This window comes from Lemur catta, chromosome 2 (assembly GCF_020740605.2).
Source record: "Lemur catta isolate mLemCat1 chromosome 2, mLemCat1.pri, whole genome shotgun sequence".
NCBI classification, from domain to species: domain Eukaryota; kingdom Metazoa; phylum Chordata; class Mammalia; order Primates; family Lemuridae; genus Lemur; species Lemur catta.
Window position 1 is genome coordinate 131,278,790 of NC_059129.1, and position 16,639 is coordinate 131,295,428.

The following is a 16,639-nucleotide window of genomic DNA, read 5'->3' on the forward strand; positions in this document are numbered from 1 at the left end:
ATAAGTCATTAACAAAAAAACATAAAGCGAGAAATGCCCATTAAAATGACGTATAACATAACCACATTTATTTAAGAATGTATTCCAATATCAAACAGCAAATTTCAACAATGCTAAAACCGCAATTACTTTTGCACCAACCTAATATCAAAAAATAAATTCACTGTTCTAAAAATTCTCTGTGCTCTGCCTATTTATCTCTCTCTCCCCCCAAACCCTGTCAACCACTGATCTTCATACTCTCTCCATAGTTTTGCCTTTCCAGAATGTCCAGTAGTTGGAATGGTAAACTTACAAATCCTTTTCAATTTGGCTTCTTTCACTTAGTAATATGCATTTAAGTTTTCTCCATGTCTTTTCATGGCTTGGTAGCTCATTTCTTTTTAGTGCTTTTTAATGCATTGTCTGAATGTGCCACAATTTATTCATTAACTATTTGAAGGACATCTTCCTCCCCTCTTCCCTCCCCCATTCTTGATTTTTCAATGACCTTTACATTTCTTTGTGCCCATGTGTGCCCATCGATTAGCTCCCAATTATTAGAGAGTACATCTGGTGTTTGTTTTTCCACTCCTGAGATACTACATTTAGGATAATGGTCTGCAGTTCTATCCAAGTTGCTACAAAAGACATTTCATTCCTTTTTATGGCTCAGTAGTACCCCATGGTATATATAAACCACATTTTCTTAATTCACTCATGAATTGATGGGCACTTAGGTTGATTTCACATCTTTGCTATTGTGAATTGTGTTCTTTTGATAAAATGACTTCTTTTCCTTTGGGTGAATACCCTGTAGTGGGATTGCTGGGTCGAATGGTAAGTCTGCATTTAGTTCTTTGAAGAATCTCCATACCGTTTGCTATGGAGGTTGTATTAATTTGCAGTCCCACCAACATTGTATAAATGTTCCTTTCTCTGTGCATCCATGCCAACGTCTATTATTTTTTGACTTTTTAATAATAGCCATTCTGACCAGGGGTAAGGTGATATCTTACTGTGGTTTTAATTTGCATTTTCCTGATGATTAGTGGTGTTGAGCATTTCTTCATATGTTTGTTGACCGTCTATCTTCTTTCTCTGGCCATATACAAAAATTAATTCAAGGTGGATAAAAGATTTAAATGTAAGGCATGAAACCATATAAATTCTAGAAGAAAATGTAAGAAAAACTCTTCTAGACATTGGTCTAGGCAAAGAATGTATGACTAAGACCCCGAAGGCAAGTACAGCAACAACAGAAATAAAGAGGATTTGATTAAATTAAGAAGCTTCTGTATAGAAAAGGAAATAATCAACAGAGTAGAGAACCTACAGAATGGGAGAAAATGTTCACAAATTATACATCTGATAAAGGGCTAATATCCAGAATCTACAAAGAACTCAAATCATCAATTAAATAAACCTATTAAAAACTGGGCAAAAGACATGAACAGTTTTTCAAAAGAACGTAATTTTTTGTTTTATATATGTTCATGGATGCTTGTGTGTAGAGCCAAAGTTGAGAAATACTGGTCTAAATGTTTGACAGGATGGGGAGCAGTATTCTTAGTGAGGCAGATGGTAGATAATAAACATGTTCATTACTGTGTGTAGAGAGGATGTCATTTTAAAGCAATCATAACATCTTGAGATCTGTGATGTAACCACGAGGAAATACGCTTCCTTCTTGCTCTGCCACTGCCTTTGGAGGCAGGGTTGTGAAACTGTGATGTGTGAAATATTTGGAAAGGAACTAGAGTTCCAGGTTTGAGTTATAATATTTTCCCTTCGTGGCAGTTTATCACTGGGCATGAGAACTAGCAATATAAAGACCATGGTGTCTAATTATGAGGTTAAAAAGTCTGGTCTTAAACTTGCCAGGTGATCCTCACACTGATGAGTGAAGAAGTCAGGTGACATTTCACAGATGAGAAAATTACAGCATAGATAGGTTGTTTGAGTCATCACAGAACATTTTATGTATTTTCATTTTTTTTTTCTAGTAAACTCATCAGACATATTTTATCCTGTTCTGTGGATTCCCTTTTCACTTTTTTGATGGTGTCCTGTGAAGCACAAACATTTTTAATTTTGATGAAGTCAGATTTATTGGAGTTTTTTTTTCACCTGTGGTTTGGGCTTTTTTGTTATGTCTAAGAAATAATCCAAGGTCATGATGACTTATGTTTTCTTTAAGAGTTTTATAGTTGTAGCACTTACATTTAGATCTCTGTTCCATTTTGAGCTAGTATTTATATATATGTGAGATAGGGGTGCAGATTTTTTCTTTTTCACGTGGATATCCAGTTTTCTCAACACCGTTTGATGAAAAGACTATTTGTTCTCCATTGAATTGTCTTTACATCTTTGTCAAAACCCAATTGATGATAAATATAAGGCATTATTTCTAGACTCTCAGTTTATTCCACTGAGCTATAGATCCGGCTTTATGTCAATACCACAATGTCTTGATTACTGTAATATTTTAGTTAGTTTTTGAAATCAGGAAATTTGGATCCTCTAATTTTTTCTTATTTGTCAAGATTATTTTGGTTATTCTTGGGTACCTTGCATTTCTACATGAATTTTAAGATCAGTTTTGTCAATTTCTGCAAGTAGCTGGGATTCCAAAGAGATTGTATTGGTTTCCTAGATCAGTTTGGTGATTATTGTCATCTTAATAATAATGTCTTTGTTTCACAAATACAGAATGTCTTTCAATTTATTTAGGTTTTCTTTAAGCAATATTTTATAGTTTTCAGTGTTTAAGTCTTATATTTCTTTGGATAAATTTATTCCTAAGTATTTTATTTCTTGTGATGTTACTGTAAATGGAATTATTTTCTTAATTTCATTTTCAGATTGTTCATTGCCAGTGTATAGAAATATGACTGATGCTTGTGTATTGATGTTGTGTTATGCAGTCTTGCTGAACTTATTTATTCATTCTAATAGTTTTTAGTGGATTCCTCAGAATTTTCTATATACAAGATTATGTCATCTGTGAATAGAGATAGTTTTACTTCTTCCTTTCCAATCTGTATACTTTGTTTCTTTTTCTTGCCTATTTCCCCTGGCTAGAACATTCTGTACAGTGTTGAATAGAGGTAGCAAGAGTGAACAACCTTTTTTCTGATCTTAATGGGAAAGCATTCAGTCCTTCACCATTAAGTATGATGGTAGCTCTGAGTTTTTTCATAGATACACTTTGTCATGTTGAGGAAGTTCCTTTCTATTTCTAGTTTTGTTGAGCTGAGTGTTTTATCATGAAAGGGTGTTGGATTTTTTTTTTATTTCAGCATATTATGGGGGTACAAATGTTTAGGTTACATATATTGCCTTTGCCCCACCCGAGTCAGAGCTTCAAACATGTCCATCCCCCAGATGTGTGCACCATACCCATTAGGTGTGAATATACCCATCCCCTCCACCCCTCCCACCTACCCGACACCCAATGAATGTTATCATTATATATGCACATAAGTGTTGATCAATTAATACCAATTTGGTGGTGAGTACATGTGGTGCTTGTTTTCCCATTCTTGTGACACTTCACTTAGAATGGACTCCAGCTCTATACAGGATAATACAAGAGGTGCTAGATCACCATTGTTTTTTGTGGTTGAGTTGTACTTCATGGTATACATATACCACATTTTATTAATCCATTCATGTATTGATGAGCACTTGGGTTGTTTCCACATCATTGCAATTGTGAATTGTGCAGGGTGTTGGATTTTGTCAAAGTTTTTTTCTACACCCATTGAGATTATCATGTGTTTTTGTCCCTTATTCTGCTAATGCCATGTATTATATTTATCCCATGAGCTTTTTGAAGATAAGATTGTTTATTCATTTCTATTTCCTATTTAACTTTGCCAAGTACTATTCTTCTCACATAGCTATAAGCTCTAAAATGTTTGTTGGCTGATCATTTTACAAATGAAGACATTTGTAAGGAAGTTGTCTCAAAATTAGAATGCAGAATTCCAATTTTTTCCTTATCCTGCTGGGCCATATTGCTTCATCATTAAAATTAATATTTAATATAATACCTGGAACTAACGTGAAAAATGAATCTAGGGTATTGTTTTTTAATTGGCATATTGTTTACCAGCTAATTGGTTTATGATGTTTACTCACTACTAACAGTTACATTTGGTCCAGTTTTATAGTATTAGACCAGTCTGACTTTATTAAATACTCAGTTGTGAAATGATGATTATAAATATTTCTCTTCTGTATTCATTCTTCTGTATTAAGATGACTTAATAAGCCAGGAAGTGACATTTACATTTGAAAATTATCTCTTAATATGCTTTTTAATGTGTGTGTGTGTGTATGTGTGTGTGTGTACTGTAAGAATTGGTAATTTATATTTTGGGTTTTGAGGTTAGACTGGAATTAGACTGTACTATAAATAAAAGGTTTTACTGGTTCTGTTTTTTGTTTCTACTCATTGACATCTCTTCCTGATTCTTCATTAATTGGTAGTTTTACTATGTTTTATTTTTCTGTTAATTATTTCTCTTTGCCTATTGCTTACATAGAAGATCGTGTCTAAACTACCTAGCCTTGCATTCTGCTCCCAATCCATTTTAACTTTGCCTTCTGCATCTTCTCTTCATGAATGTGCCAGTCATAATGGTGTTTATCTGGACAAGGACCATGAGTAGCCAGGAAGTATTTGGCATATATCATAGGTCAGATAAATTAACTAGTTTTGCTCCAGAAATGAAGATGACTAGTAGGATTAGGTACATAGCATCGCTCTTGATAGGTAAGCAGTAGAAAAATTGAGAATAGAAAGGTATCTGAGACAGGAAGATTGCACCATTTTCAAAAGAATGCGTTAGAATTCAGAGTTACAAGCAAAGAGCAACACCAAGAAAAAGATTTATAAATATTCAGCTTTCCCTTATAATTGATTCAAACAAATGTAAAGCACATTATCAGATTAATAAATGATTATTTCTTAATTTAAGGATTGTTAAATATGTAGTCTTGGTTATTTTTTTTGGAATGGTTTTTTCATTTTAATTTCAGATGTTTTGTTTCTTCAGATAGTTGTGAACTAGCTATGATAAATGGGAATAATTTACCAAGCAGATATTTGTTAGTGTTTGACCATTTTCTAAGAAAAATATTAACTCAGTAATGTCAATGTTAGGAAGAACAATGTATATAAGAAATAATGGACACGCTTGAGGCTCTGAGTCAGGGGGATGGGCGGGACATGGACAATGTATATAACCTGAACTTATGTACCCCCATGATGAGTTGAAATAAAAAAAAAGAAATAATAATTCTTACAGGTGTGAAAGGATATGAATGTATATGATCTATTGCTGTTTTGTGATCTATATATTTAATATTGGCATTTTCTTAATTATAATGTTATATTTACTGTTAGGTAACATTTAGGTTTAGCTAATGCAGGGATTACATTGTATTAAATGATGATAATGACTACTGTTTAGTGAGTACACTCTATATGGTTTAATTCTCACTGCAGTTTTTCAAGCTAGACTAAATAGGTCTTATTTCCATTTTATAGATTAAACAGTTAAGAGGTACGCTAATTCTCTTCTGGTCACAGCAGATAATGACAGAACTGGCATATGAACTGACTTGAACATAGAGGTCTTCAGTTCTCACTATGCCTCAGATGTTCCTGTAGCACAATAAATAAATAAGTAACAAACTACCAGCCAACCCAAGCATCTCCTCTGGCAATATGGGTTTAGTAATTTTGCAGGAGGGCTGGAATTCTTATATATTACCAGGATTGAGACATGCTTGCTCTGAAATTTCTGCTTTTTCCATGCTACTATCGCATGATTATATGTAAACAATATCTATTCTTTAAAATTTAATTTTAAACTTTTTGTTATGATAAAGGAATTTATGATGTTTTTTTTTTTTTTTTTTTCAAATCCATAGGGTTGTTTTGGTGGCAGGACTCTTTGGGACTGGCTTCAGCTACACAGTACTATACCCTATCTAAAGGAAAAGTTAACAAAGTCAGTAACTGAGAAAAAGCATTTCTCTGAACCTCAGAATTATCACCTGTAAAATATCAATAATAACTACCTTTCAGAGTTACTGTGATGGTTATGTGCAATTATGTATTTAAGGCACAGTGCCTGAAACTTAGTAGATACTCAGTAAGTGGTTCTCATTGTTATATTAAGAAGATGTAATTATTTTAGCTAGAAGTTTAGTAACTATATTACATCATAAAAAAGCATATTTTTATCTAGAATAGTGCCATATATAGCATAAAACTTCTCTCTCATGTAACTGACTTCCTGGATTTATAGACACTTTTCATTCTCCATGGATAAAATATTGATTGATGCCCATGGCAAACTGAAATTTTATGATCAGTAGGCTACTTCTTAGAAGGTCCGAATGAGTAGAGCAGTTTGCTTATTCTTTGCTTACGAACAATTTTGTATATTCCCAAATCTGTTTTTGCCTATTATATTTGATACTCTGTTCAAGTAATTCACCTTAATATTATATAAAATGATGAAACATGAGTGCAAAAAGAGTTGTTTTTAAATTAAAATCTAAGAGGAATTCTTTGGGAAGAGCCTGAAAAAGAAATAATAAGATTCTACATACATGCTGCACTCATATTGCATTGCTGGTATCTTTAAAGTTCCATTTAAAAAGTTAAACTGGAAATCTTATGCCTGGATGGGTATAGCTATTTAATATGTTTTACTAAACAAAAACAACTCTGAACTCTAGTTAATAGATCCATACTGAAAGAAAATGTCTTTGGCTAATATCAAGATTAGCAAAGTTATGTATGTTTTGTGATAAAATATTATATAAAGTTAATTATAATTTTTATTTTCTACAATAGTTTATCTTTTTTGTTAACTTAGTTATTGATTCTGATCTGGTCACAAAAGAGAGATTTTCCTTAATTCATTCATGTAAAATGGGAATTATATGCTAATTGGTGCCAGAAAGAAGAATTTAGCTAGAAAGATTAGAATTAGACTTACTATACTAAAGAAAGGCAAGGCATAGGCTGTCATATGAAAAAAGAAATGGGTGAATAGAGATGTAGATATTTCTGTTTTTGGCCTATCAGTGTCTGATTTGTACAGTGCCAGTACTAGCAATTTGAAATCTAGTTTCCTGTAGTTGGAGTTGAGCAGCTGGTGTAGCAAAAGTACTACTACTATCACTACTAATACAACTAACAATAATTCTAGGTGTTTAAGGTACTGTGAACTAAATGTGCTCAATCTATTGGTTTATAAAATAATATAAAATTAATTGCTACTAATAAAATAGAAACAAAATCTATCAAAAGTAAATATCACCTAGAAAAATTTATAGAAATCCAAAGGAAAAAATACCTAGCAAATAGGAATTTAATCTCTGGTACAATTATTTTTTCATTAAGAACTCTGTGGCATGTATTAATAGAATGTAGAAATAGTCTACACCTGAATGTGTATTTGTATACAGAGAGCTATAATTTTATTAAATCCCATCAAATCTTATTTTTATATTTGGCATTTTACTTTATATTAATATTTACTAATGAAAATTAGATTAGTATAGTACCATGTTAAAATGACTGTCTTATTTCAAGTTTATGAAGGTAAAATGCATTTAACAGTGCCTGGCACGTAGTGATTTCTCTAAGTGATTTCTCTTTTTGGTGTGCGTGTGTGTGTGTGTGTGTGTGTGTGTGTGTGTGTGTTTTAACTCAGCATACTTTATTAATTTAGAGTGTAGATGTTGGAGCCAGAAGCTTATTCATATTTCATCTCTGCAACTTTATAGTTTTGTGATTTGAGACAAGTAACTTTATTTCCCTATACTTTAGTTTCCTTATCTGTTAAAATGGGGAAAAATAACATATTTTTCATGGGTTGTGAGAATTAAATGATTTGATAGAAATAACATGTTTATAATAATGTACACATAGAAATATTATGTAAATGTTTACCATTATTATATGCAAATTCATATTAATCTGTATCCATGCCTGTTGTAAAAGATTGATTCTTTGGTGATACATCATGTTTCAGTTAGAATCATAGTCATGTGCTTCCTCAGATTTTTAGCCTATTTCAAAGGACTCTGCAGGAATGAAAAATGACAGTAAAAAGATTATTGTTTCTAAAAGCGTTATTCCAATATGCCATTTGCCTACTTTTCAGGTTTGTTTGATGATTTGGGCAAAGTTGGATGCTTTCCAGATCAACTAACTACTTTTTCTCTTCCTTTTGTCATTTTAAGAAGAAAACAGTTTGGGCCAGAGTAAAGTAGGTTAACAATATATTATCTTGTTTTTCATATATTGCTGATTTTAGTACTTCATTTTTTTCTAGAAGGAACAGTTTTCTTCTTTTAGACTCAGACTGCCGATTAGCAACAGAAACTGATTAGATTGATGTATAATAAACCTAGCTCTAAATCTCAACCTCAGTAAATAGCCTGTATTGAATATTAGGTCATTGGAATATTTATTAGCTTATTATATAACTTATCAATTTCTAAAATAAAAAAATTTTACACACACCATAAACTCCTTAATGTAGTTAATGGCAGCTTTGGTCGTCCAGGAGTAGAATGTTATTGCCAGCATGACAGTGGAGCTGCCGTAATCCAGCTCCAGTTCCTGATTAATGAGGTCAGTGAATTGTTTTAATTTCTCCTACTTATGTCTGAAATAGGGCCACCATTGTCTTCATATTTCTTGTGTGCATTCATATTTTCTTTAAATATTTGAACAAAAAGTAATTCCTTGTGGGTCAGAGATAGTAGTAATTCATTTTAAGGCACTATCATGGACAATTACATAAATAATGTAAAATGTTTTCTCAAAACACTGTTGGAAATAGAATGATGTAAGGTAAATATTTTTGGTACAAGGTGCTGCATTTAAGTATTGTTTAAGGGATATTGAACATGTATAATAATCTGTATTAAAATATTTTAAAAGATTGAGCTTATTATAAATCATGGAATATACTTCTATAAAGAATTGCTTTGAAGTATAAACAGGAAACCAGCATTCATTAGAAAGTGGTTACTGCCTGGAGTTCTTAAGTAACACTCAAGTTGTGTTACTTGTTGGTTTAAGTAATTGATGATGCCTTTCTTTTTGATAAGAGTCTATTAGAAGGAGCTAGAGAAAAACATCATTTTATCAGCACAGGAAACACTATGCTTGCAGATTTGAAGAAAGTTATGAGCGGCTCTGAGAATAGATGTTTACTGCAAGTAGTGACATGGAAAGCTGGTCATAGAAATAAGAAAGAGAAATTACTCCAGAAAAGGCTCTGATTTCCTTAGATATAAGGATAGTTTTAGGACATTCCTTTGCCCCTAAATCCTTAGGATCCATGGAATAAATTCTTAAATTTATATGAGTGAAAATAAATTTCTCAATACCTATGGATTTTGATCAATGTTTTATTCTCATCAGGAGATTTAGGAGAAGTATTCTGTATATAAAAAGTTACAGATGATAATATAAAAAAATTAAGTGAAACTATGATCCAGGTAATTTACAGTCATGTAGGTTTTTCAGGGTCAGAGGAAGTTTTTTTTTAAAACTTCAATATTCTGTATAGAACAGTATATTAGGCATTTTAAGATGTTAAAATTCTAAAAAAATCACAATGTAGAAAGTTGTTGAATCCATATATGAGGACTCAAGATTATTTTTCCTCCTTTTAAGAATATTTACTGTGGAATAATTAGACTTACAGCTAAGTTTCAGAATAGTTACATAGGGAGTCTATCTACTCTTCTAGCTTCTCCCAATAGTAACATTTTATATAACAATAACACAACATCAAACCAGGAGAATGACATAAAAACAATATATTAACTGGACTACAGACCTTATTTAGATTCACCAATTTCTACATGTACTCATTGTGTGTGTGTGTTTGTTTGTGTAGCTTTATGGAACATCTATAGATTCATGTAATTACCACCACAATCAAGATACAGATCAGTTCCATCACTATAAGGGAATTCCTTCAGGAATAAAGAAGTTCCCTTAGCAATAAGGGAATCCCTTTTAATTGAACTTCTTCTGCTCGTCCTCAGTCCTAAACCTGGAAATTACTATTAATAGTTCTCAATCTTTATGCTTGTGTTAAGATTATTTTTTAAAGCAACAAACGAGCCAGTATATATCACATTGCCAATTAATTATACCTAAATTTTAGAAATCTTAAATGTATGCTATTTTATTCATATTACAGTATTCTTTTAAATAAGATTTTTCCTAGACTTCTTTGAGATGGCCATTTTGGGTTTTTTGATGTGCTTAAATGTCACATTTTAAATACATAAAAATTATATTACTATTTTAAAAAATGTTTAGCAAATGAAAATTTAACAATTGAGAGAGTACCTGTTTGCTTTCAGTCTTAGAGAACTATAATAATGTACAGTGAAGGAGCCACCATAGGAGGAGGTCAGCTGTTGTTGCCATTTTGGCTCTACATTTTCTCTTCTTCCTTGAGATTTTAAGATGGGGCAAACATTTTGAGAAAGAAGATGACATGGCCTGATATACTATTAATACAATGAAAATAAGAAATAATAGCACAAATCTTTGATGCCCTGAATCCTTTGAGTTTCTGTACTTAAAAGTGTTAGGGATAAAAGGATGTTTTCTAGTGAAAAGGAGAGTATGTAGACTCTATGTGTTTCTGCTTTCCAGTTGCCATGTTACAGGAGTTATGCCATAGAGAAGTCCTCATAGAATTTTGAAGGTGGAAAGAACTTTGAGAGATCATTTCATGTAAATCTTGCCTTGACAGCTCTTTTAATCCTCCTGGATAGATGAGAAACTTTTTTTAAAAGGGGAATATTTTAAGAGTTTTCATAATCTAAAGGATTGGAATTACAAATCTTTTTTGAAATTCATATAAAATTCTTCATGTTACATCTCCTATTTTTTCAGTGTGGATGCAGGATATTTGACTCCTTTGAGAAAAAACATTCAGATGTCTTAATCAATCAACACTTAGTCTATAGATTCCTAATGTTATTCACATATCACAATTACTTCTGAAAATTAAAAAAAAATACACCTGTATAGATCTTTGCTCTGTATCTTAGTCTACTTTCTGTTGCTATAACTCAATACCTGAGACTGGGTCATTTATAAAAGAAGAAAGATTTATTTAGCTTATGATTCTGAAGGTTGTGAGGTTCAAGATCAGGTGACTGAATCAGGCTGGCTTCTGGTACAGGCCTCCTCCTGTGCCGTAACATGATGGAGAAGCAGAGGGGAAAGCAGGTGCATGCAAAGTGAGCAAACACGAGGGGCGACCTCACTTCATAGCAAGCACTCTTGTGAGGACTAGTTCTGTCCTGCCTGCAAGAGAGAACTCTGTCCTCTCTGGACACTGCATAAAACCCTTTGTGCGGGTGGATCAACTCATGACCTAAATGTCTCTTAAAGGTTTCACCACCTCCTAATGCCATTACATTGACAATGAAATTTCAACGTGAGTTTTGGTGGGTACAGACCGCATCTAAACCATAGCAATCTGGAAATTCTGATGTGTTGGATCTGGCATGAGACTGAGCCAACTGGATGATTGTCACATAGTGCCAGGGATTTTCTTCCACATAAATAGTAATATTTAATAGTACTATATATTTTAACTTTCTAAATTAGACTTTTCAACCCCTTGGACATTGAAGTTACAGGGTGCCAAATGCCATCTTTATTTTCCGTACCATTCTAGCAGTAGAATTATGATCTAGCTATAGTACTTTGCTAATGATATTTCTTGAGCTAGTGAAATGAGGAGATTACTTCGTATCATATTTTGCTATGTTAATCAAGGAAGTATGTATAGTAGTTACCAGGTAACTTATAGTCTGACCTCTAATTTTAAATAGCTGGAGTTTAACCATACTGTCCTACTAGATCTTAGTATACTTCCGATTTATAAGATAGTAAATTATACTTTAAATTGCTGAAGAAGTTAAAACATATTTTAATTTATATATAAATACATGTAATATACTTTTTTACAGCAGCTATTTTGAATTTGGGTGAGGCAAATGTTTCTTAGAACTAAATCTACTGGTAGAAAGTGTTGAAATTTGGGAAGGAGATATTTTTCACAGCTATTTAATAGCATTAATGTTTGTAAATGACATTATATATAAAATGTATTATACTTTATTTTTAAGGGAGCTCTTGTGAGTGCCTTGGCTGATGACACCTTACACTTATGGAATTTACGTCAAAAGAGACCTGCGATACTACATTCGCTTAAATTTTGCAGAGAAAGGTAAGAATTTTCTCAGTTATCATATATATAGGCTATGTACTATTATATTTTGATACATTTTCTTTGCATTTTATTCTTTGTTTTTTTTGTGATGGCCTTTATGCATAATATAAAAAATAATTCACAAACTCCTAAAGACATACAGTAAAAGCAAGATTCCTTCCTTTCCAGACTCATATTTCTCTCCAGAGACAACCACATAAATTTCTTTTGTGTCCTTTTAGTTTACAGTCTGTATAAAAGAAAAATATCCCTATCCAGTTTTCTTTTTTTTTGCATAAAAGGGAAGCCAGTACATACAGTTCCAGTAACTTATTCTCACTTAACAACATAACTGATTAGATTGTCTCATAACGTTTAAATCTTCCTTAGTCATTTTCATAACTGTATAATATTCTGTTGTAAGTGCCATAATTTATACAGTCTTCATCAAAGAACATTTATATCATTTCCAGTCTGCTATTCATTTTGCTCTATCGTGATGTTACATATATATCTTCGTCCACGTGTACAATTATATATATAAGATAAGTTTGTAGAAGTGGAACAGCTTGGTCAAAGAAATCTCTTCTAATATGACTTATGAATTTGAGGCTTTCATTAGAAAGGACTTTTTCATGCCAGTTTTATTAAACATTGCCCTCTATAGGTTCTAGTACTCTTAAGGTTTCTTTTTTTTTATACTTAAATCATTGATTTACAGGGAACTTATTTTGGCATGAAATGTGAGTGAGGATATAGTCCCTCTCCCCAATAGCTTGTGAGACATATTTTTTATTTTATATATATATATGTGTGTGTATGTACACATGTATGTATGTATATTATATTTATGTAGTTGGAATTAAAGGCACAATCTTTTTTTTCATATTTTGAAAAATGTATTTGAATTTCTAATCTTACAGGAAAACCAGAAGGGAAACATTTGACTCTTTATTTTAAGTTTATGAAGAAAAGTTGAATTGTTTTCTTGAGTAGCTACTTTTTTTGAGTTAATTTTTACTTCTTTAAAGTCTAAACTTATGATTGAAACCTCTTGACAATAAAGTTGGAAAGAAAGGAATGTGAGAGCTTTTGTTGTAGAGGTAAGAAGTGTGGCCTTGAAGTGAAGGAAGGAAACCTTTGAGTTAGGGCCTTAACTTACACTACCTTAGAATGATCCTCATGATGTTTCATAGAATAAGTGAGAAATGTGAGTTGGAGGAAATGGTACTTGGAATACAGCAAAGAGTAAATAGCAACAAAGATACTGAAGAGTTAGAAGATGTAAGGAAAAATAAATACCACATCTGATTCATAACGAAAAGATAATTAGTGCCATTTTTTAACATAGTAAGTATTTAGTATTTGTGCTACCAAACCACAAGGGCTTTTTGCACAAAAAGCCAGTAGCTACAAGTATTAGGGGAGGAAGGGCTTTGTTGAAGGTGACATCAGCTAGAAGATGGGAGATAATTCTCAAATCTGCCTTTCTCACTAACTGGGGATGGAGGTTTTTATAGATGGGTAGTGAATGTGGCTCCATGCTGCAGCAGGGATTGTGTCTGAGCTCTGCAGAGGTATGGGGTGTGGGTCATGGGATCAGCAGTTAGGCTAATACAGATGTCAAATGCCTGTGATGAATGGAGGGTCTCGGCATCATGGAGTCTGTGGCAGGAGGTCTGGAAAGTTTTAGTTCCTCGATGTTACCTTGAGAGCTGGTAGCTATTTTCTAGGAAAGGAACACAAAGACCACAGAGTTAGCAAAGTTTAATGGTTATTTGCAGCATCTGGTTACTGAAATGCCCCATGACATATATTCTTGTCAGCATTGTGAAGGCACAAACCCTAGTTTATTATTTCAGTGTATTTCTCAGGGGTCAGCTATCTAGGTCATTAAAGTGGCAAAAATTATCAAGTGCAACAGGAGGGGCTCTCAGTAGGGCAGTACAGTGTTTATAAAGTCTACAGTAGTGTCCAGTAATGTCCTAGGCCTTCACATTTGTTCACTACTCACTCAGTGACTCACCCAAAGTAACTTCCAGTCCTGCAAGCTTCATTCCTGGCAAGTATCATGTACAGGTGTACCATTTTTTATCTTTTATCCTGTATTTTTACTGTACCTTCTCTATGTTTAGATATATTTAGATAAACAAATACTTGCCATTGTGTTACAGTTGCCTGAAGTATTCAGTACAGTAGCATGCTGTTTTGAGCAATAGGTTTGTAGCCCAGGAGCAATAGGCTATACCATATATATATATGGGCCTGTTCAAAGTTAAGCTCCCCTTTGGCTTTCATTAGGGCAACAGTAAATAAGGAACTGTAGCAGGAGTACCTGGTCTTTGAATAACTTCCCTGGATGAAATCCTCTAGGATGGCTACAAACTTGTATGGCAGCCGTTGAACTTAAAATGCCAAGGAATGGGCCCTGGTGCCTCATGGATAGACCTTGTCATATTCTCTCAAGACTGAAGATTTCCTCAAGTGGCTGAAAAGATAGAAGTGGCATTTGGGAAGACCCTAGTTTTTCTCAGCACTATCCTGCAGGTGCAGAGGGGATGGCAGAATGAAGGCTCTCCGCTAGCTCTGGGAACCTGCTCCCAGAAGCGGTACCTGTTCTGCCCCTGAGCCTGAGCTCTGTGGCATTCAGAACTTTTCATAACCTACTGCAGTCTGTACCCTTGTGGAAGCCTTCTGTCGGAGTAGTTCCCCAGACAGGAGAAGGGGTGGGATCTTGTCATTCCCCTCCCATCCTTTCACCCTTCATTTGTAGGAGTCCAGCCTTCTTTTCCTTATACAACTGCTTTACCTTCAGTGTTTACATTTTGTATTAGTCAGGACAGTCTGAGCTATGCTGTGGCGACAAATACTCTCAAAATGTCAATGACTTTACACAATTTATTTTTCCTTACACCGTGTGTCTTTTGTGGGTTTCTTGGGAACACTGTTCCTTTTTGTTGTCGACTTTACTCCAGAATCCTGGCTGAGGAACAGTCAGTCTTTAAAATATTGCCAATCTCTACTTCTAATAGGTTTCTTGGAAAGAAAAGAAAAAGTAAAATAAGATATTACCAATCACCACTGAAGAGGTAGAAAGAGAATGTGGTAAAACACGTATTAGCTCCTAAAGCTTCTGTCTGGAAGTGACATACATCTCTTCTGCTCCTCTAATGGCCAGAGCAGGTCACGTGGCCATTCCTAATTTCAGTTGTACACCCGAGAAGGAAGAAAACTGGAATATTTGTGAATAGTTGTAATGACTACTACACAGTTTATTTTTATTGTTGACATTGAAGTACAGTAAGCAATAGCCTAGTTTCCTCTCGATCTACAATGGATTTGAGTTACCTTAATATTTAAATTACTATGTTTTACTTCTATGTTATTTGCATTTTTACTTGTAAAACTAGGAAAGGTAGAGAAAAATATGGAAAGTTTATAAAAATCTGTTTTATTATTACTTTTTCCTGTAAATATATTTAAATTAGGAGGAAGTCCTGGGTTGATAAACAATTAAAACTATCTGCTAGTCTTTTTTCATCACCGTGAGTTACTATGAACAGTATTCTCAGCCATATTAAACTTTTACATAAGTTTTACAATAATAATATATGAAGCATTTTAAGACTGAGGACTAAACTATGTGTATGACTTTTCCTATTTAGTACCCAATATTATTGTCTGATATTTATATCTCAATTTATATAGTGACTTACTGTTTATATAACACTTTCACATAAATGTTATTTATTCTCAGGGGTCAAGAAAAATTTCACTTATTGAAATTTTATAGAATGGATATTTTTCCCATAGGTATGTTAAATACCTGAATAGCAGAGTCATAATATTGAAATTGTTATTAATATTTTTAAAAATATGTTTTTCCTTTATTATAATACTCTGATTTATAGTTCACATATGGCTATTTCATTTGATGATGAATCTGTTAAGTTTTGAGAATAAAATAAGTATGCATGCATTCTAAAGTGGTGAAAGGAAAATACAATATTACATGGAAAACATTAATAATCAAAATTCTGTGATAACTTAAATATCAATGGAGCATTCATGTCTACAGTCCTCTTAAGGAAAAAAAATTACTTGAGAAATGAAGTAATCCATTCAGATACTAACACAGTGAGTGATTTGGTGCTTACAATGTATTGCAGGAACTGGCTGCTGCCCTAGCATCTGATTTCCTAGTAGCATAAATAAGTTAATGTAGAAACAAAACCTCATTTTTCACATTTTACTTTTATCATATTACATAAATATTTTGCTTTGCATAGTTATAAAGCTTATAATTCACTCAATATGCACATGAACAAGGCACGAACTTAGCTGTAAGAGTGTTGGGATAAGTA

The 16,639-nt window shown here is 33.1% G+C and overlaps 1 protein-coding gene across 4 annotated transcripts in view; it reads left to right on the plus strand.

Annotated features, from left to right (window-relative positions):
- STXBP5 (syntaxin binding protein 5) overlaps window positions 1-16,639 on the plus strand; it is a 147,974-nt gene that overhangs the window by 14,032 nt on the left and 117,303 nt on the right. For all 4 annotated transcript variants that reach the window (XM_045544545.1, XM_045544542.1, XM_045544543.1 and 1 more), the window contains exons 3-4: window positions 8,569-8,650; window positions 12,193-12,293. In XM_045544545.1, the coding sequence (XP_045400501.1) occupies window positions 8,569-8,650; window positions 12,193-12,293 (183 nt within the window). The remainder of the gene's footprint in view (window positions 1-8,568; window positions 8,651-12,192; window positions 12,294-16,639) is intronic.